This window comes from Euphorbia lathyris, chromosome 1 (assembly GCF_963576675.1).
Source record: "Euphorbia lathyris chromosome 1, ddEupLath1.1, whole genome shotgun sequence".
Taxonomy (NCBI): domain Eukaryota; kingdom Viridiplantae; phylum Streptophyta; class Magnoliopsida; order Malpighiales; family Euphorbiaceae; genus Euphorbia; species Euphorbia lathyris.
Window position 1 is genome coordinate 14111136 of NC_088910.1, and position 21460 is coordinate 14132595.

At 36.1% G+C, this 21460-nt stretch overlaps 2 protein-coding genes across 6 annotated transcripts; both read right to left on the reverse strand.

Annotated features, from left to right (window-relative positions):
* Positions 1-498: 498 nt before the first annotated feature.
* On the reverse strand, positions 499-14257 carry LOC136217384 (uncharacterized). 5 transcript variants are annotated; one of them, XR_010683488.1, is made up of 19 exons: positions 14118-14257; positions 13942-14038; positions 13775-13828; positions 13618-13673; positions 13227-13260; positions 12110-12200; positions 11760-11854; positions 11576-11650; positions 10912-11003; positions 10409-10538; positions 9968-10057; positions 9581-9646; positions 8871-8962; positions 7558-7623; positions 7406-7472; positions 6342-6430; positions 6116-6230; positions 4986-5128; positions 499-569 (listed from the first exon to the last, which is right to left on the reverse strand). XR_010683488.1 is itself a non-coding variant. In XM_066004084.1 (18 exons), the coding sequence occupies exons 1-18, from the start codon at positions 14174-14176 to the stop codon at positions 5084-5086; spliced, it is 1410 nt and encodes a 469-aa protein (XP_065860156.1). In that variant the 5' UTR covers positions 14177-14257; the 3' UTR covers positions 4459-5083. The 5 variants fall into 5 exon arrangements, 2 of the variants coding, with proteins under 2 accessions (XP_065860156.1, XP_065860079.1); XM_066004084.1 differs by lacking the exon at positions 499-569 and having other exon boundaries at positions 4459-5128; positions 11760-11851; XM_066004007.1 differs by lacking the exon at positions 499-569 and having other exon boundaries at positions 4459-5128.
* Positions 14258-14517: 260 nt separating this feature from the next.
* On the reverse strand, positions 14518-15147 carry LOC136222401 (histone H3.2-like). The gene has a single exon (XM_066010137.1). The coding sequence runs from the start codon at positions 15066-15068 to the stop codon at positions 14658-14660; it is 411 nt and encodes a 136-aa protein (XP_065866209.1). The 5' UTR covers positions 15069-15147; the 3' UTR covers positions 14518-14657.
* Positions 15148-21460: the final 6313 nt, after the last annotated feature.

A 21460-nucleotide genomic window follows, 5' to 3' on the forward strand; every position in this document is an offset into this window, starting at 1 on the left:
TGACAAGGTTGAAATTAGCATATTCGCAAAATATCGCTAACAAATACATTTTTCTTTTTTTTTTCCTTGTTGCATTTGAAGGACTTAAATGAGTTTCTATTATTTGGTGTTAATTATTATTATTATTATTATTATTTGAGAAAATATCATTTGGATGAAAGATTTGGTGTTAATCTAATCTTTAGAAAATGGATAAGACAGACATTGGGGTTCTTGAAATTCTGTATTTTGAGATTGTTAACTGTCGTTTTTATAATTTCAAACTAAAAAATCATTAACTTTAACAACAATCCCTGTTTGGAAAAAAAAAAAAAAACTAGCATGCAATTGACAAAAAAATATAACCATAGGGAGTTGTTTTAAAATTTACCCTTTAATAAAATGAAGAAGAAATTAAATAAATTTTTTAAATACCCTTTTATTTGAAGTTAATTATATAAAAATATGTTTTTGAAGAATTTTATAGCAAATAGTTAAAGATCCAATTCATATTAATATCGGATACGTTCTCGCACACAAATACCAACTAGACTTGAAGCATGCACAACATACACTTATATTCACATATCCTGCAATTAAATCAACAAATGAAGTTATCAGAATTCGAACTCAAATCCCCTAATACTATATGTGAATACCCAATGGGTTTGAAGCATGCACAACATAGACTCATAGTACCATGTTACATAATCAATTGAACTAAAATTTTAAGCGGATAATTGAAAGCTAAATTCATATGAATATCTAACATTGTACAATACTTACAAAATATGTGATAAAAATTGGAACAAGAAAAGATCCACATCTTGTCCCATACACATCTTATTTATTAGTAACGGGTGATAACAAAAGAAGTAAGAATAATAGAATTCATGATTGAAAAGCGAACTTCATTTAATTATATCTAAAATTGATCCAATTTGTTAATACTACACTCACTTAAAGATGTCCATTATTAGGTTAAAATCGCATTACCGAGCCAAATTGATACAATTTTTTTGACACTGTTTAACACTGGTTCATAGTTTTAGATGTATTTCAGTATTTAGTCGATTCGATTTGGAAAAAAATATAAAAAAATAGGATCACATTGAATTACTCATATTCAACATTTATATATAAATATATAAATACATATTTGATTTTACAAGTTTTTTTAGGTAAATTAAATGAGCTAATATAGTGAATTTTATTTATAGTTTTTATTTTTAAAAAAAAATACAATTTACTCAGTTTAAAATTGAATATGATACTTCTATTCGGTTATATTTCGATTTTACATATTCTTCGATCCAGTGTCGATGTCAATTTTTTCAGTAATTTCGTTATTGGTTTTTCGTTTCGGTTTGATTTGAACTGATACACACCCTACTCTCAATTATATCATGTAAATATTAGAAAGTAAAATTGCTCTTAACTAACCAATTAAGATTGACTAGAGTGTTTAAGGATCTCATATCGTTTAAGCTGGGATGTCGAGTTTGAATTCTAGTGTATACAGAAAACTTTAATGGGAACGAGATTCACCTATAAAATAGGTGACTAATCGAATAAACTACAAAATCACTCTTAACAGATAATTATAGACATAGTTATTAAAGGCGCGCCTATGGCGCATGGCGCACCAGGCGCAGACCTTAGCGCCATGGCAGCCCCATGGCGAGGCGCAATCGCCATGGCGCGCACCCGGTGCGCCATTTTGCGCCAAAGGCAGTTGCCAAAGGCGCGCCTTGGAAGTTAGAGGCAGTTATGGGCAGTTTTTTGGTAGTTACTTTATATATCTAAAATGGAACACATGTTATATTAACAAAAAAGTATTAAAAAGGAGGGAGATTATAGGTTTTAAACTAAGTAGAAGACGAAGAGACTCTTTGAAGAGGAAGAGACAGAGCCATTTGAAGAATAAGAGACATAGTCATTAAAAGAGGAAGAAGTTTAGTAGAAAGAAAACACATCAAACGGATTCAAACAACAGAAACAGAGAAGCCAAAGGGAATTCAACTTCAACAGTTTGATGATGCCTTCGATGAGGAGTGATGGATTTGGAGAGTTTTGATTAGGAGTAGAACTTAGGAATTAGTATTCAACTTTAAAGTTTTCTATTGTGGGGTTTATTTTGCATTTTAAAATTTATTTATGCTTAAGATATTTTCATGATAGTTTTATGTTAGTTTTATATTTTTATAATTTTTATTTTTTTAAGTGCGCCTTGTCTCGTTATGGCGCGCGCCATCGCCATGCGCCATGTGATGGCTCCAGGACCCCTTACGCCTTAGTGCGCCATGCGCCTTTAATAACTATGATTATAGATATCTTCTATTGTATCCTTTGTTTAAATAAATAGATTAAAGCTCAAATTAACTTCAACTTGTAAAGCTAATTATTTCTCTAACCTTTAAAAAGGCTTCCTACATGAATATCATAACTAACTATAAAATTACAACTAAATCAGATTATCAAACTTAATTCTAAATATGTCATTATTTGTTATATATAACAAATAACAAATAAAGTATGATTTTACACCCAAATTAAAATTTCCAAATTCCAATTCATAAATTCTAGACCCTAAATAATATATTCTAGACCCTAATTTATAAACTCCATTTCTTAAAATAGATTAAAAATAGTGAATTTATTAGTTTGACATAATTCAAAATCATGACTTGACGTAATTGTAAATAGTTTTTAAAAGATGAATTTTTGTGTAATTTTCTCCTTTTAAAATCATCAATTAAATCCCTAACGTATCAAAAACCACCAATTGGATCCCTCTCTCAATTAAAATAAAAAATTTAGTTTATTTACTTTATATTGTCGTAATTTTTTATGTACATATAATAAAACCAAACCAAACAAACCCCAGTTAATCAAATATAACTTATGTAACAAAAAAAATCAAATATAACTTAAATAAAATTTATCATGAAATAAATATTATAAATATACATAAAAATATTTTAATTTATTTTCGATTTATCAGATTTTTTTTTTACTAAATCTGAATCTATAACCGAAAATATGATGGGACTAATTTGAGCTTTGAGCCTAAATAAATCATTAAAAAAAGAATGCACAAAATTATGAGAAGAGTTAACAGAAAAGACACAAAGGGGAAAGAGAAAGCAGATTGGGCCTTGATTTGGTAATTATTGTCATCTTTTCATCAATTATATATGATAAGCTTAAGGGTTGATAGCGACGTTATAGCTTTATTAATCCTTGTTTTCGGATCATTCTCATAATCAAACCTATCTGATTTCTTTTGTTTCTTTCTTAACTTAAATTATCTATAAACTGATAATTGCAATTAAATAAAGGGTTAATTACAAGTATGTACATGTCATATGGTTACACGGATTTGCATATGGATATATGTGACATTTTTCGTTACAAACACAACTCTATGGTTTGCATTGTTTTTTACTTTGTCAAATTTGGCGATAATGACCTCAAAGTGAAAATTTTCAAATTAAATTATATTTTAAGCAACTTTAATTCTTCAACTTTTTAGGTTTGAGGTCATTTAGGTGGTGTTTTTATGAAAGAGAAAGTTAACATTTAGAGAGAACTTCATAGTAAATATGATACTAAATAACTTTAATTCTTGAAAATTTTCATTTTCAGATTGTTATTAACCAAATTTGACAAAATAAAAAAAATGCAAATTTTTGCAAACCTCGGGATTACTTTTGTAACAAAAAAAAAAGATAAACATCTTCAAATCCGTGTAACCACGTAGTATCTACTTATTAACCCTTAAATAAATCAAACTATAATACTCTTAGGGTCCGTTTGGTAAGATGTAATGGCCTTTGTAATGGAATGCCCATTACAGAAAGGCTCATTACCATATTTAGTTGCATATTACAATTTTGTTGTAATGAAATGAGAAATCCATGAATTAATTTTATTCAACAACTCTTGTAATCTCAATTACGGAAGAAAATGACTTGAATTCTCATTACATTAAAAAAGAAAAATATAAAAAAATATGAAAATAATGAAATAAACAACAGAAAGAAAGCGAAAATAGAAAAAAACGGTGAAAACGTCAAAGATGGAAACAAAAAAAACCGAGAAAAATATAGAAAAAATATGAAAACGCAAAAATTTATACACTAATTTCACGTTTTTCAAGTGTTCAAGTTTTTCGTTGATTTCAATTATGTAAATAAAATTTTATGAGAACATTTAATCAAACAAACATGGGTATTGTAATGGTAATTGCAATTTATCTTTTTCTTTTAATTTGTTAACCAAACATTACAATGGAATCACTATTCCATTCCATTACAACTTTGATTACATTACGGCATACCAAACGGACCCTTAAGCCTAATACAGTTCAAACAATATAATTTTTTACCACTATCCATTATAAATGTTGCAATTTAGGACTCATAATAAACAGTAACAATTTCAAACATTATTAAACACATCAAAGTTAGTTCAAAAAGCAAAAATTGTATAGGTTTGCTACAAAAAGTTTTTAGGCTCACAAAATATTTCTAAGTAAGCTAATGTTATAATGTGAATTAAATTTAGAAGTAAATTTGGTCTAGGGTGATAATGATGAGGGTATTTTTGTAAATTAGTAGAAACCTATTTTACAAGTAACAAGTGTGAGGTCATAAATGTAGAAACTTTCCACATGGGTTTGGTATGCATAAATAATAGTAATAGAGACAAGGATGATTCATTGTAGGATGATATGACAATTTAGTAGTAGCTATATATGACCCGTGAATTTAATTTGTCACTCATTTTCACTGTACCTTTCTCAATTCCTGCTGTCCAAAATTTCTAAACTCTACTCACCAACTCCACCAATCCTATCCTTCCCCTTTTGGATATTATTGTCCAAAAATAGGGCCCATTATGAAAGGTTTACAGGCCCAAAAGCTGGCCCAGTTCTCCTTCATCTCCTAATTTTCATTCAATATAATGCACAGATAGTAGAGAAGTTGGAAGAATGTACACACCTTGCAGGCATTTTCCCATCTAGCAAATCCGAGCAGTGGTTGAAAATGATGTTCCAAACTGACCTCTCATCAAATTGGCATTGTTCTGATTATAAGCTTCAGAAAGATTGCTTCCGTTGCGATATAACCAGCAAGGATGAATGCTGAAATCAATCATGTTTCAAAACTCCGTTAGGATAAACTGGACGCACCGTCTTTGAAGTTTGGTGTCTCTTTCACAAAAATCACGCTTCATTTTCTTTAGATGTAATTAATGAATTCCACATTTGATTTCAATAAAGTTATTTAGGCCAATTTGTATATAAAAACTCATCGGAATATTAATGTGGTACCAAAAATACTTGACTATACGCTAACTAACAGCACTTATTTTATTTTTTAAATTTGTGGCTTAAAATATGCAAGTGACAAGTGGAGAAGCCACTTGATGGATAGTGGAGACAACTCCATTGATTATTTTTTTTTAATATATATACTTGAGGGCGAGCCTCGGCGCAACGGTAAAACGTTGTTGTCGTGCGCCCGGAGGTCACGGGTTCGAGTCTAGGGAAGGTTTGCCCCCAGTACCCCTCCCGGACCCTCGCTTAGCGGGGACGCGTAATGCACCGGGCCGCCCTTTTTTTATATATAGATCATAAAATTTTATAGTCTTTGACCAACTGAATTCTTTTTAGAAACAAAATATTTATAAACATAAAGTTATGTTTACAAAATTTCAATATTAGCACCCACTCACTTAAAAGTTAAAATTCTAGCTCCCCCGCTGCACTTACACACAACGAATGACATAAAAGTTAGACATATCAAGCATGGCGTTTAATTGACATATAGTCACCTATCTTTTTGTGTCAAGTCAACGTTTCAATGACTTTGTTGAAATCAAAATATCAAATTCAGTGACCTTTATAAAATAGACCCCAAACTCCAACGATATAAACGCATTTTAGCCTTACAGGTTATGAAACCTTGTTTTAATTTTTACTCATCCTGGCAATTACTTAGTGCCCATGTATATTGATAGAGGAATTGATCATCATGTTATCCTCTTGATAGTGAGAATTTCATTTCATTGCCAATACATTTCCTCATATAACAAGGACAATTTATGTTACCTCAGAACCCCTACATACCTTGGTTCCAGCAACAATGGTGTCATTGAGTGGATGAGCAGCACAAGCAGTCACAGCTTCAGTCAATGGAACAAACTTGTTTTGTTTGTCTCGGACGTCTCTCTCTTCCTTCTCACTGACATAACAAAATTAGCAATATACTGAATATCTTATAATTTAAAATTTAAATCCACATGAAACATATAAAACCAGAGATCAAGTCTTTTTTTTAAAATGCAACTATTACCTGTAGTCAACATGGCAGGGAGAGCTAGTGTCCGGATAGAAATCCAAAAGATGAATGCCGTTGGTGGATGCTGATCCAACCGCATACACCTGCATTTAATCGTATCACTTTCAACTTAGTTTCTCCACAATACACAACCAAATGACAAACTGAAGTCTTATCAGGCTTAAAGATGATTTGAGGGGTGAATAATAATGTTTATGAGGCAATGAAACCTAACATTGGCGGGTGGTAGCTGCAAGAGAAGTCTAATTAATGGCAGTGCCACATAATACAAATAGTGTGTTTAGAAGAATCTATAGAGGTCTTTCAGTTCTTTTTTTGCAAATGCTACTGTGCAGTTTATCTCATCACATCCTGTCATAAACAAGCTACTAATAAACTGCAACAACTAAGCAAAATACACATATTTAGATAGGGTAAAATACATCCATGGCCCTTGAACTATAGGGCTATTAGTATCATATGGCCCCTAAACTTTATTTTCTGACATAAAAGTCCTTGAACTTTATATTATAGTAACATTAAAGTCCAAATCAAAGAAAATCTGTTAAAACATTGACAAAATGATGACATGAAAATAGGTATTCACCATAATTTATGATGAGATGGATAGAAAAAAGAGCAATGATGTAGTCAAACTTGACCAAGTCGTCATTTCGTTAATTTTTAAAACGGCTTTTCTTTAATTTGGACATGAATGTTAGGTTCTATGACGTGTGTCACAAAATCATGTTTAGGGACCATAATGTTGTAGCACTATAGTTCAGGAGCTATTGGTGTATTTTACCTTTTTAGATATTGTTTTGTCCAGATAGTTGAATACCTTCTAGATTTCGAGAGCACCAATATCGCCAATCATGAGTAAATTGTTAGAAGAACAGTAATCCTATAACTATTTGCCAATGTCATCAAACAAAGGGCTTAAAGAAGCTGGCAGATTTAAATCCGAATCACAAGAAGTCTTTACAATATCTTCCCTTCCTTGGTAGAAATTAAATGTGCACATATCAGTTATATAATTGCAAAATGAAACCAAGCTAAACCAATCTTAGACAACTTACTGAATAAGTTGGCAACCAAGAAGGTTTTCTCAAGTACAACAGATCAGCTGAAACGTTGGAATCGTTCCTAATCAATTCAAATTCACAATTTGAGAATAAATTGGCAGTACTGCTTCTTGAACATATAATTTGAGATATTCAATTTTACTTACAACCAAGCGGGGGGAGGGCAATGTACATGTGTAACTTCAAAATCATACATATTCAGAACACCTGACCTGCATTGCAGTATGCACTAAAGATCAGACTGGAAAAAATATGACTACTCCATAGAGATTATTGAATAAGTTGATTCATCCAAATAAAGGCATTCAGTAATTTTCTTAGGAATTGATGGTGTTGACTATTGTACGTTTGATATGCAAAAAGAGGAAACTAAGCCAGCAATCTCAAGAACACAAGAAATTTAACGTAGTTTGGCCAATTTTGCTTACTTCGTGGGAGAGGAGAAACTGATTATTCCTGAGAATAAGAATTACAAGATATTGAATCCATCACCAACCAGAAAACCCTAGTTTTATATATCCAAATACATTCTCGAGTCACTCCAAGTTCCTATACATGGATTTTAATTACAAGAGCTCTTTTATAGGGTCAAAAATCCGAGTAAGTGGTCTTAGATCTACTTTCCATGGAGTTGTTGCCTATTAGAACATAAAAGAGGATCCAATAACTCAAAACTCTAATGGCGGGTAAGTAACTGAACTGAGTTGCTGCCAACCAAGTCGTGGCTCGACCAAATTTGGCTCAACTCACTCGAGTTGTGCACTCCAGCCATTTCCAAATGCTATGCTTAATCACTATTGCAATGGCTCGATCGAGCTAGGGTCCAAATTGAGTACTGTCAAGAAGTGAGAGTCGTTCTTAACAAATATGAATATAGAAACACTCAAATTTAATTCATATAGACAATGTGATAAATATTTTGATTATTCACTAATAGGACTAAAATTTGCATGCAAAAATTTCTCTACAGCCTTTTCAAGACCTATCTTAAGCGTTCCGATTATTAATAAGAGTTTAATTTTCATATTAAATATTCAAATGAACAGATATCTTCAGTTCTCATGCAATTGTTTTTTGTACCAAAATATTGCTGTCTTCAGCATATCGGCTTTTAACTCCAGTTTGTTTCTTTCAATCAGAATATTAAAGAGCCTAGAAAGCGTAGATAAAAAGATGCTATAATGTCACCAAACATGAGCGAGATGTTTGATTTCTTCCATATAGGAACTTAGGATAAATTTGTTCCACAATAAACTCCCCTCCCCCTTTCTACACTCCAAAAACAAAAACAGACATGAAAAACCAGATTACTTACATTTCTCCCAGAGATTTTATGAAGTGATTAACTATTGTCCAAAAAAAATTGTAAACAACAGCAATCATATCAGCAAAACTACACAAAGAAGAATCTAACAGCAATTATATGGACAAGACAGAAATGTATCCATTGTGGACCTACCAACCATCATCTAGATGGAATGCCAACTGATACGGACAAGAAGGATCAAAATTAATAGAGTGCACCTCCTTGGTGACAATAGCTGATTGTGCCTGTGCAATATAGAAGGCTAAAGTAAGAAAAGAGCATGAGTTTCGTTATGTGCCAAATAAAGTTAATGCTCCATGATATAGTAAGCCTTTATGTTATGGTTAATTTTGCTTTTGGGAAAATCTATTTCTAATGCACTAACCAAAATAATCTTGAATTTAAATAAAAGAACACATAAATAAGCTAACGGTCTGACAAATAATTTTCATTAAATCGCATACACGTAAAACATCATTGTTGTATCATGCAAGAGAAACCCCGTGTATGTCATCATGGAAATTTTTAAACCCGAGCAGCTACATTAGATCCTCTAACACATTCATATTTCAGTTTACCATTTTATGTTATCTAAAAGGAAAATTCAAAAATTCAGGAGCACCATATATTCATAAATAACTTAAATTTGTGGCATTAAGAGAACATGTTAGGAACAGCATAGCACAGAAATTACAGTTTGTATTTAAACATAATTGTACAACAGTTGGATTTTTTAATATGAATTGAATTCAAAAAATGGAGAGGAAATACAGCACCAAAGCGTTTAAACATCATCACCCAATCCACAGTCAACAGGTAAATTAACTTTCTTCTGAATAATGGGATTAAAAAGCCATACGTACTTTTAGCGTCCCAATTCTCTCTAGCATTGATGCAAGCTTCCAACATGTTATGGGTGGATGGCACATCTGTTAGTACAGAATTCATATTGCAAAAGAATTAATAAAGGAAGTCAATTAGATAGTAGAAGATGAGAAAAAAATCTCTGCATGCTATATATCCTACTGGACAGACGGATAACACCACGGAGAGGGGTCAATCACTGTTATGGGCTACATTGATACACTTACCGAAGGAAAAGAATTGGCGCCATAAGTGTTGGTCTTATAATTGCATAGACTATAGTATTAGTAGCCAAGAATGTATAAAATCACAGATATTAGTCACTAAACGTAACCACTGTTTGAAATTTGTTCCACAACATAAGTGTCATAACCTGAACAATTTACCTCTTTATGACTCTGAAAAGCAGCAGATACTCTTCCTCCACGAAGATCCCACATATAAATTATCCCATGCCTTCCAGCCCCAAAAACCACCTATGTGAAAAGACAATATTTTTATCTCGGTTCCAACAGAATATCGATTAACAGAACACTTACAGATATTTTTTGGTGAAACCGTTAGTCATCAGAGTAAAGCAAAGATCTTGCAGCTTATGGTGGCCAACCAATGCAAACTAAGTGGAGAATTTCGAAAAATAAGTGATGGATTGAAAACCGTGTTAAAAATCTTTTCCGTGGTTGCCACTTCTTTGCTCAGGAAACAAAGTAAATGTCGGTAAAACATTGCTACTGAAGACAAGATGCAAAAGATTACTTAAACAAATAGCATAGACTAGTTGCAACAAAATGTAAAGAAACCATAAAAGTTCTGCATGGGGTACTTACTTGATTTTCCAGATTTAATTGGATACTATTGATAGTGCTGCGACTATTAGTAGTGAGCTCAAGACATGGAAGAGAACCTATTCTTCTATCCCACATATTAACTACACCATTTGTGTCAGACGCAAATAACCTACAATTAGAAGGGAAAAAGAGAAAAATGTGGTCACACACACACACATATATATATATATAAGAAGAGGTGTTATGGATCAGATAAGGAATTGCAAGAACACACCAATTTATTCAGAACATGCCAATCAAGAGATAAGCATATATAACAGATAACACGTGAAAGACCATTTTACATCAATGACAGTATGGTGTGAATCAGATGAATCGGATCTTTATCTATAATACTATACCAGGAAATTATCCAAATGTAGTTACCATATGGGCAACATCATATATGAGTAGCCATTAGCCAATTTCTAAGGCTTAAGTCAATTTAGTTGTCAAAAGAAGAAACCAGATTTTACAAAAAAGAATACAGCCTTTTTACCAACCTTGATTTGTCAATCGTAGAAAAAGCTATATCAGTTAGACCCTTATGAACATCAGACCCATGAACAGTCACTGTGCGCTTCGTTCTTAAGACCTGCATATACAACAAATCGAAATTTGTGGTCAACCACACTTGTAATATATACATCCATAAGCAAATAAAGGTTATCCCTAAAATGCTGAATCCCTATAAAACAAAGTCTATAGCTCATTATATTTCTGAAATATCTTAGATTGTTTTTCTAGTTAGCAGCAGTATATTTATCTGACTGCAATACGCATCAAGGTACATAATCATATTTGTTTAGAATCTTAGAGCTACAGAAATAGCAGATGCTGGAAGTAGAATTGAGAAACAAGATGGCTTCCAGAAAAACAAGGTAGAAAGAACTGGTTTCTTCGAGTCATGCGAAAAATTGGAAAACTAAATTTTTAACTGTTCATTAGTTGTGAGGCTTTATTTGTTTTGATCTTCTCAAAGCTTCTATTAAAATGAAAATTCTAGATAAACACAATTGTTATAGGCCCAGCAAATTCTGTTTTTTATAGTTGAAAACTGAGATACTAAGAGCGGAATATGTAGAATCTATATAAAAAAAAACAAAGGGACAGTAGAAAAAGGCAACGAGATACGTTACAAAAGATGGATTATTAAAACAAACTTACTTCAACTGGTTCAGAAGAGATATAACTTATGTCAAAAATGAGTACATCATTCTTTTTCATGGATGTGCAGGCAACCTACGAAGTGATTAAACTGGAGTATCAAGAGATGGTCATAAATGAAGGTCAGATGATAGTAAAATATGAAGCATAAGATTGTCAAAGAGGAAAAATAAATAATTCAGACCTCATCTTGGTTAGCCGGATTCCAACGAACAACATCAAGTTGCTGGCGCAAAGAAAGGTGTAAAACATGTTTGCTTTCATCTTCTTCGAAATCTACTAAGGAAAAGAAACCACAAACAATCAGTCAAAAATGAAAATATCCAGTGCTTTAAAACCATGGCTGCAAGAAAAAACCCACTGGTATAAGAGTATCTGGTGCACTGCCAAAAGACAGACCATACTTTCCAGGTCTCAACATTCTTAATAATTGAGAGAGTGCCACAGACTCCCAATTCGAGGTAATTTTTTCAATATGAACATTCCAGCAAACTAGAAAAAAATTGCCATGCAAGATATTAGAGAATAACTTACACGGCAACACGTCGTTAGCCTGGCAGTATAGACTTTCAAAGTCATGTACTGTTAAGCACCCGGATTTTGTTACAGATACCAGGTAAATTCCCTGGATCACATATTTGCAGTTATGATAGAAAAGAAAAACAAATAGAATTAGAAGGCAACTAGAGAAGGAATTAATGAAAGCCAACACAACAAACAAGACATCAAAAACTTTCAAAATCTTGCATTAAACAAGTTATAGAAAATACAGAATTTTATCCACTGCAAACTTGACATTAGCTGCATGTTTATCTTGTCCCACCAACAGATGTTGGTGCAGAACAGAATACTATAAAAAAGGGCGGCCCGGTGCACTACACGTCCCCGCTAAGCGAGGGTCCGGGGAGGGGTCCCACCATAAGGGTGTACTGGGGGCAAGCCTTCCCTTGCCAATTTTTTTTGGCAAGAGGCCGCTCCTAAGACTCAAACCCGTGACCTTCGGTCACACGACAACAGAATACTATAAAGGGCGGCCCGGTCGCATTACGCGTCCCCGCTGAGCGAGGGTCCGGGGAGGGGTCCCACCACAAGGGTGTATTGGGGGCAAGCCTTCCCTTGCCAATTTAATTGGCAAGAGGCCGCTCCTAAGACTCGAACCCGTGACCTCTGGACAACAGAATACTATACTTCAAAAAAAATATAGCAGCTTATCTAAAACAGGAATGTGCAAAATTTCTTGCATAGATAAGCACAAAAGGTCATACTAACATATTTACAATGTTGTATCCTCAAAAACCATGTATGATGCTCACAAACTAGAACCTAATTAAAATTTACTTATAAAGTTGCAAATAGTTCGGACAAACTCAGTGAATACAATCATCAAGATTACAAACTAATTCCTTAAGAAAGCCTTTCTTTTGCCCCACCATTGTAACATTTATGTACTTGCTCCTCTTATTCTCCCCATATAGCCACGAAATAACATTATCAAACCAATTTTTAAGTGTTTTCCGTGTATCCCCGATTTCAATTTTCACACAGATCATGCAAATCAACTTCAGTAAACAATTAGAAGAAAAAAAAAATTATATAGATAGATATGCTTTTGGGAAACAATTTATAACAAAATACTAATAAGCACAATCACCTTGGTATCAAATTCCAATGAAGAGATTCCTTGCCTGCAAAAATGATGATCAATTTTGTCTTGAATCTCTAATTATAAACTAGTGTCATTCACCAAAGATAATAAATCGATGCAGAATAAGTGTATTATAATTATGCTTTTATGATAATAGAATCTGAAAGGGATTAACCAATGCTTAAAATGAAGTAATCAAAAAGCATTATAAACAGTTACAAGTTAATAAATATAATTGATAGTTAATCAGTCAGAATAACAATTGCCAGTAACATCTTTCGATAACAATCATAACACCGAGCAAATGAAAAATGTCATTTGAAAATCAACTATTAAACATTATATATATAGCAATAATAACATTATCAGCAAAATGATAGAGATATGAAGCAATGACCTTGAGGTCGGAACAGGCGGTTCACCATATGAAACACTGCTGATGACCCTATTCCTCTGCGCAATATGAAGTAAAACCATTCAAATTCAAATGAAATTAAGAAGCTCTCGATAGATAGATGAATAAGTAAAGAAATTCAAGTATGGTCGATGCATACAAGAGTCTGACAAGGAACTCCATCTACATGATAAAGATGTGGAAATACACCAACCTATTCAAGTATTCACAAAAGCCAAAAGCAATCGAAATCGAAATTACCCCGAAAAAAATGTCAGAAGAAAGCAATCGCAAAAGAAAAAGGGGAGAGAAGAAAAATCGAAGGACCTCGGAGTAAGATCGCGTAAGCAAAGCAGAAAGATCATGCCGGTAATTGCGTCTGAATCTCCCTTTCACTTCAATTAGGCTCCTCGCCCATTCATGTCTTTCAAATCCCAACGCCGACAGTGTAAGATTCAAATTAACAATAAACAAAGAATAGCAAAACTGGTAAATAGGTTTACCTCTGGAAGCGTTTAGGTGCTTCCGATGATGGTTCAACAGGAACCAAATATTTCTCCATGCAACGAGAGAGCTCTTCCACAGTCACTACCTTTCTACAGCTAACTTTTTTTTTTCCTTTTGTTTTGGAGTGCTTGGTGGGAAGTTATCTTTACTGTTCTATTTTTTCTTCTTTAATGTTTCCCGCCATTGACAGAAATGCTAACGTGCGCGGGTTGCTTATTTTACATCCACGGTTTACATGAATTACAGTGATGTGCAATTAGGTCATAAACAGCCAAAAAAAATAAAAAGAGGGAGCAAAAGGCTGACGATACGCTGTCGTTTTCGTTAGGCCCTTCTTCCAAAATCGCAGATATATGATTCATAGCAAAAATGTAAACCAAGAAAAAACCAGTGAAGTGAAACAAGATTCGAAATTTCGCATTAACTCAAAGATTTACATGGCTAATTAAACTAATCCAAATCTCAGAATACAATATCGGCCATTGAGCTTGTGATTGACAGAAATTAATTTGAAAGCATAAACATATCAGAAACAATTAAGCCCTCTCACCCCTAATCCTACGAGCCAATTGCATATCTTTGGGCATAATAGTCACCCTCTTGGCATGAATGGCGCAGAGATTTGTGTCCTCAAATAGTCCAACCAGGTATGCCTCCGAAGCTTCTTGAAGAGCCGCAACAGCGCTGCTTTGGAACCTCAGATCCGTCTTAAAATCCTGAGCAATTTCCCTCACCAGCCTCTGGAAGGGAAGCTTCCTGATGAGCAGCTCAGTGCTCTTCTGATACTTCCTAATCTCTCGCAGAGCAACTGTTCCCGGCCTGAAACGATGGGGCTTCTTCACTCCTCCGGTAGCAGGAGCTGATTTGCGGGCTGCCTTGGTGGCTAGCTGCTTACGAGGAGCCTTTCCTCCGGTGGATTTCCTTGCTGTTTGCTTAGTACGAGCCATTGATGAACGCAGAAATTGAAGGAAGTTTTGTAAATTGGGAAGCTGATGCAGGGATTGATAGATGAAATTGAGGAATTCGGATGGGTATATATAGTGAATGTGAGTGGAGTGGAGAGGAAAGGGATGGAAGCGAAAATCATTTTACACTCTCACAGATTTGATTGGGTAAATTTGAGGCGTTGGATTGTTACGCTATCCACGGTCAGAAATCTTCACCTTATAAGTCACGCGGATGGATCCGTGTGCAATGTGAAATGCCCAATCAAATTCATTTTTACGGCGTATATTGAAACTTAGTTTTGTTGGTCGAGGATAGAGTATGGTTTTTTAAAAATATTAATTTAAGCTACGTATATAAAATAATATGGGTAAATAATTTATTAGTCTTTTAGTTTTAACTAACATACGGTTTAGTTCTCTATTTTGAAAAATACATTTTAAGGTTTCAATCTTTTACTAATATTAACCATGTGGTCTTTTTACCTATTTGTTTAGATTTTTAACCGAATATATCTTAGTTTTTAGGACAACCACAATACAATACAAATTGATCATATTACTCTGTTATTTTATATATGTCTATTTATGCTAAAATATAACGGTTACAAGTCTAAAAAAACTAGAAAAAATGATCAAAGAGTTAATATTGGAAAAAGCTACGGACCTTATAATGTATTTTTCAAAATAAGGGGACTAAACAGTGTGTTAGGTAAAAACTAGGGGACTAATAAATTATTTACCCAAATAATATTAATATAGGTTTAATATTTAAAAACTAATACCAATTTAAAGCTCGATAATAGACCGTGACATATTATTTATATTATTTCGTTCAGTTCTGTCGATTGTACGTGGAGAGGGAAATCAAAACTTAACGAAATAATAACAATAATGTGTCACATTTTATTATCGATGCCTAAATTTGTATCATTTTTTAAACATTAAGTTTATATTATTGTTTTGTATTTGGAGACTAAATTGATATTTTTCCAAAAATCATATACTTATTTTGGTATCTTATCTTGTTTATTTATAAATAATTATTTTTTATGAAACGTTTATAAATAAGTATAAGTAAAATTAGGGGTATAATAGTCCAGAAGAAGGAAGTAATTACTTTTAATTATTATTATTTACTAAATTGTTTCTATGCTCCCTCCTGATCCTAACCCTAACGAACAGAGTCACCGACCGCCGCCGTTCATCCCTCCCGATGACCTCTCATCCTTTCTTGCAACCGACCCATCTTCAATCCCCGCCACACCCAAGCTTTCCTAGAACGATATTGCAGCTGCGAAAGCTACCCACCAGCCGATGCGAGTTAGAACCGATCTCATAGCGGCGGGCCTTGTGAAAATCGATGTCGACGAAACCAATCCTCTATGCCCTCGGGTGACGATTGATCCGGAACTGAAGAAGAAGTTTGCTAAGCCATGGGAGAATGCTCTGATCATCAAGCTCCTGGGACGGAACTTGGGATATGTGGCCTTACAGAGACGGACACTGGAGTTGTGGAAGCCAATTGCAGGGGTCAGTATGATGGACTTAGGTGAGGGATTCCATCTCGTACAATTCGATAACGAGCTGGACAGGAATCATGTAATCAACGATGGGCCTTGGCTCGTCCAGGGACACTATTTGACTGTCCGAACTTGGTCTGCTGAATTCAGCCCTACTGAGGCCAGTGTCGAGAAATCAATGGTTTGGGTCCGACTACCGCAACTCCCGCTGTTATATTACGATGAAGATGTTCTGATTGGGATAGCTACGACTGTTGGGAAGCTAGTAAGAGTGGATGAAAATACGGTAAAGAAAACTATAGGAAGATTTGCGCGAGTGCGTGTTGAAATTAATCTGCTTAACCCCTTAATTGCTCAGTTTGATTTGGAAGGAGATATTCAACGGGTGGAATATGAAGATCTTTATACTACATGCACAAATTGTGGTCGGTATGGACACCTAAGGGCAGAATGCACCTGGCCGAGTGCAGTTTACACCAACAGCAATCCGGAATCAAGTAATATGATTGTGGGGAAACCCAACGAAGATGGACAAAGCAGAACAGAAGGAGCAAGCCCTCGTCCGAGCAAGGAACCAGCGGAGAAAGATGTTGAACCTGAATTGGAAGTGTACGGTCCGTGGATGATTGTTCCTAGGCGTAAATTCACTCCTCGCAACAAAGGAGTCGAAGGCACAGTAAATAGAGAAAGACATGAGAATAGAACAGGGCAACTGAACCCCTTTATAAACATCACCGATAAGGATTTTGAAACCACAAGTTCAAAGACATTCCAAGGATTTGGTGTGATGCAGGGGGAAAGCATTTCGGTAGGGAAAACCAGTTCGACCATGAACCATAAACAAAAACGCAAAGCCACAGGGAAACAAGGGAATAAGAATAAAGAGAACAGAGACCAGGGACAATTTGCACACACTAATAGATTTGGAAGTCTCATACAGAATTCTATGGAAGTAGAATTGAGTGAGCAATTCCAGCATGAGGAGCCGACTAGTGGTATAAACGCAGAACCCCTAATAGGTAGAGGAAAAAGGACACACATTGAACAAGAATCCAGAGGCGTGCTTCAGGAGCTGGTAACTAACACGAGCTTGGGAATGCACTTGTCGAAAGGGAATGATCGGTTGTTACAAAAGTTGAGGGACAGATCGGCTTCACAAAACAGGATGCACGTGGTGAATATGGAGGATCAGGCTCTAAATTCGAGCCAGCCTTGATTGATTTTGCTTGGTTTTGCTTTTCTTTTTATTTTTGCTATGAAGATAATCACCTGGAATTGTTTTGGTGCCGGTGGCACCGCCTTTCGGCGTTCTCTGAGATTTATGGTGAAGGTCCACAAGCCTTCTATTGTGTGTTTGCTAGAGACCCGCATCCCGAGTACCAGGGCGCTTGTGATTGGTAAACAAATTGGCCTCCCAAATTGTGAATTAGTTGAAGCAGATGGGTTCAGTGGAGGAGTATGGATCTTCTGGGATGACACGATGGCAAGGTTATCTGTGAAAGTTAGAAACCCTCAGTTTATACATTGTAATGTTACAATAGTAGGAGGTGAGAGCAATAACACAGAGTTTGAATTTACTGCAGTTTATGTTAGACCACAAATGGCTCAGAAGCGCTTGTTCTTTGCAGAAATGGAAGATTTATGGGGAAGTGTGGTGAATCCCTGGCTGATATGTGGGGAGTTTAACTGTATTAAAGATAACAGTGAGAAGCAAGGGGGAGCAGCTCAAACGCTGGATAGATGTGGCCCGTTTTCTAACTGGATTAATCAACTTGAGTTAGTCGACCTTGGCTATATGGGCCCTAAATTCACCTGGTATAGAGGCTCCACGCCTAGAACCAGAGTTGCTTGCAGATTGGATAGGGGGTTGTGCAATGCTGAGTGGCGACTTCGCTTCCCCAATGCGATCGTCAGACATATTCAGAGATTACAATCGGATCATTCCCCCATTCTCGTGGATCTCCTTTGCGATGAGAGAAAACAAAATAGCCCCTTCCGGTTCATCGCCGCTTGGATGGAGGACAGCTCTATCCAGGATCAGGTCTCGCAAGGGTGGTTGCAGGAAGCTCCGCTTGGTGTTGCCCTTCAAAACATGGCTGAATGGCTTCAGAACTGGAATAAAAAAGGAATTTGGCAATATCTTCAAACGAAAAAGGCGTGCGTACGCCAGATTGGAAGGCATCCAACGAGCTTTGGCCACGAGATGCACGAATGGCATATTGAGGCTTGAGGAAAAAATCATGACTGAGTTAAATTCAATCTTGAAGCATGAAGAATTATATTGGGCTCAGAAATCTCGGGTTCAATGGCTCAAGGAGGGAGACAGGAACACAAAAATTCTTCCATATGTCAACAATTATTCGGAATAGACGGAACCAGAAGCTCGGCTTAAAGAATACAGATGGGTCTTGGATTTGGAATACTGACTGTCTGCGCATGATGTCGGTAAACTTCTTCAAGAATCTCTACCACGAGGAGATTTCGATACGAGTCAAGGTTTGCTCCTGTCACTCGTTCCCTACAATCAATGATGAGGACCGAGAGGCGTTAGCCCGACCGTTTCATCCCGAGGATGTCAAGGAGGCTCTTCGAAGTATGACACCGTGGAAGGCCCCGGGCCCTGACGGCTTCCAAGCAGGTTTCTTCCAAAAAATTTGGAATACGGTTTGGGCTCGCATTTATGATTGTGTTCTTAAAGGCTTAAATGAGGGGATTTTGGAGGAAGGCATGAACACAACACTGATTTCGCTGATTCCTAAAGTAACCGATCCTGATAGCCTTAACCAGTTCAGACCGATAAGTCTTTGCAACGTCAGCTATAAGCTGATCACCAAATGCATTATGAACAGGCTCAAACCACTACTCACTGAGATTGTTGGACCAATGCAAAGTAGCATTGTCCCGGGGAGACATATTTCCGATAATGTAATTCTCATTCAGGAGACGGTTTTTTCGTTTTAGAGGAAAAATTGTAAGAAGAACAGGATGTTACTGAAACTCGATTTGGAAAAAGCATATGACCGAATAAACTGGAATTTTTTGAAAGACACGTTGCTCCTGCTGGGGATCCCACAAAATTTAATATCTATTATCATGACTTGTGTCACTTCTCCGTTTATACATGTCCTGTGGAATGGGGAGAAAGGGGAAGGCTTCTATCCATCCCGAGGACTAAGACAAAGAGATCCACTCTCCCTATATTTGTTTGTTCTCTGCATGGAGCGGCTAAGTCACCTCATTATGGATACGGTTGAACAGGGGGAGTGGAAAGCTATCACCCTCTCGAAGAATGGGCCTAAACTTTCTCATTGTTTTTTTTACAGATGATATTGTCCTAATGGCGGAAGCTTCTGGGGCGCGGGCTAGACTTATCAAGAAAGTGCTTAGCTATTTCTGCGATGGCTCGGGTCAAAATGTTAACCTTAGCAAGTCTTGCTGTTTTTTTCAAATAGTGTTGAAAATCATATTCAGGACCAGATCACCATGGAACTGTGAATAAAAAGCACGACGAATCTGGGGAAGTATCTTGGGGTCCAAATTGTACATGACAATATAAACAGGCGCTCTTTCGACCATGTTATTGACAGGGTCCGAAACCGGCTGGCAGGGTGGAAGGCAAGGAGTCTATCGGGTGCCGGAAGAATGACGCTGGTAAAGTCTGTTCTGTCAGCTCTCCCGACATACACCATGCAAACGGTAGTGTTTCCAGTAAGTGTTTGCAACACCCTGGATAGTATTAGTTGGAAATTTATCTGGAGTATTACTGATGAAGTGAGAAAGGTTCACCTGGTGAACTGGGATTTGGTTTGTCATGCTCGAGACCAGGGGGTCTGGGCATTAGACAAACTCGCAAAGCAAACCTTACGAATGTTGCGAAGCTTAGTTGGAGAATGCTGATGGAACCTGAGTGCTACTGGGTCAAAATAATAAAGGGTATTTATTCTGGTGATAGGAAAGGTTTTGAGATTTTCCGGAATAGAAGCCCGAGAAGTGGAAATTGGAGAAGCATTGTGAAAGGGGCTGCGATTCTGCAAAAAGGGATAATTCGCCTTGTGATAAATGGAAGGGATTCGGAGTTCTGGAACGAGAAATGGCTTGGGGAGTTTTTGCTAAAGGATAAAGCGCTTATTCCGGTGTCGGACGATGAGCAGCGCAAAACCGTTGCAGACTATTAGTTATAAAATGACAGCTGGGACTGGAATCATCTTAAAACGCTACTTCCACATGAGGTGATACTGCAGCTTGCGTTAGTGGCCCTGCTTAGTAATGATACTGCGACAGATAGCTGGTGTTTGGGACCAACGGAATCAGTCCGGTTTACGGTAAAATCTGCATATTCAATTCAATCTATGACTGCAAAGGAAGCGTTAACAGTGTTGAGAAGTGAAGACTGGAAAGATATCTGGGGAATCGCAGTAACAGAAAGGGTTCGATTGTTCATGTGGCTCGTCGGTCATGAAGCAGTGCTCACTCACGTTAATAAAACTCGAAGGCATTTAAGCACGGACGAGAGGTGCCACAGCTGTGTTGAACGTGAAACAATTCTTCACCTCCTTAGGGACTGTGCAGAAGCAAGGAGGTTTTGGAAATTTTTCGTCCCGATCAATAGGCAATAAGAGTTTTTCACAGGGAATATTCAGAATTGGATGATGGAAAACATCCGTTCAAAGGAGCGCTGGAAGGGAAGCGAGTGGTCAGTTGTGTTTGCAATAAACTGCTGGGCTCTCTGGAAATGGCAGAATGAACTGAACTTTGAGGGAGTTACATATGAGATCGGGAGGAAGATTGATAGTGTGATTATCCAGATTAAAAAATTGTCAACGAGTGGTGGAGTTCGAGAAGCGATGAGCGCTGGGAACCGGCCGGTGCTGG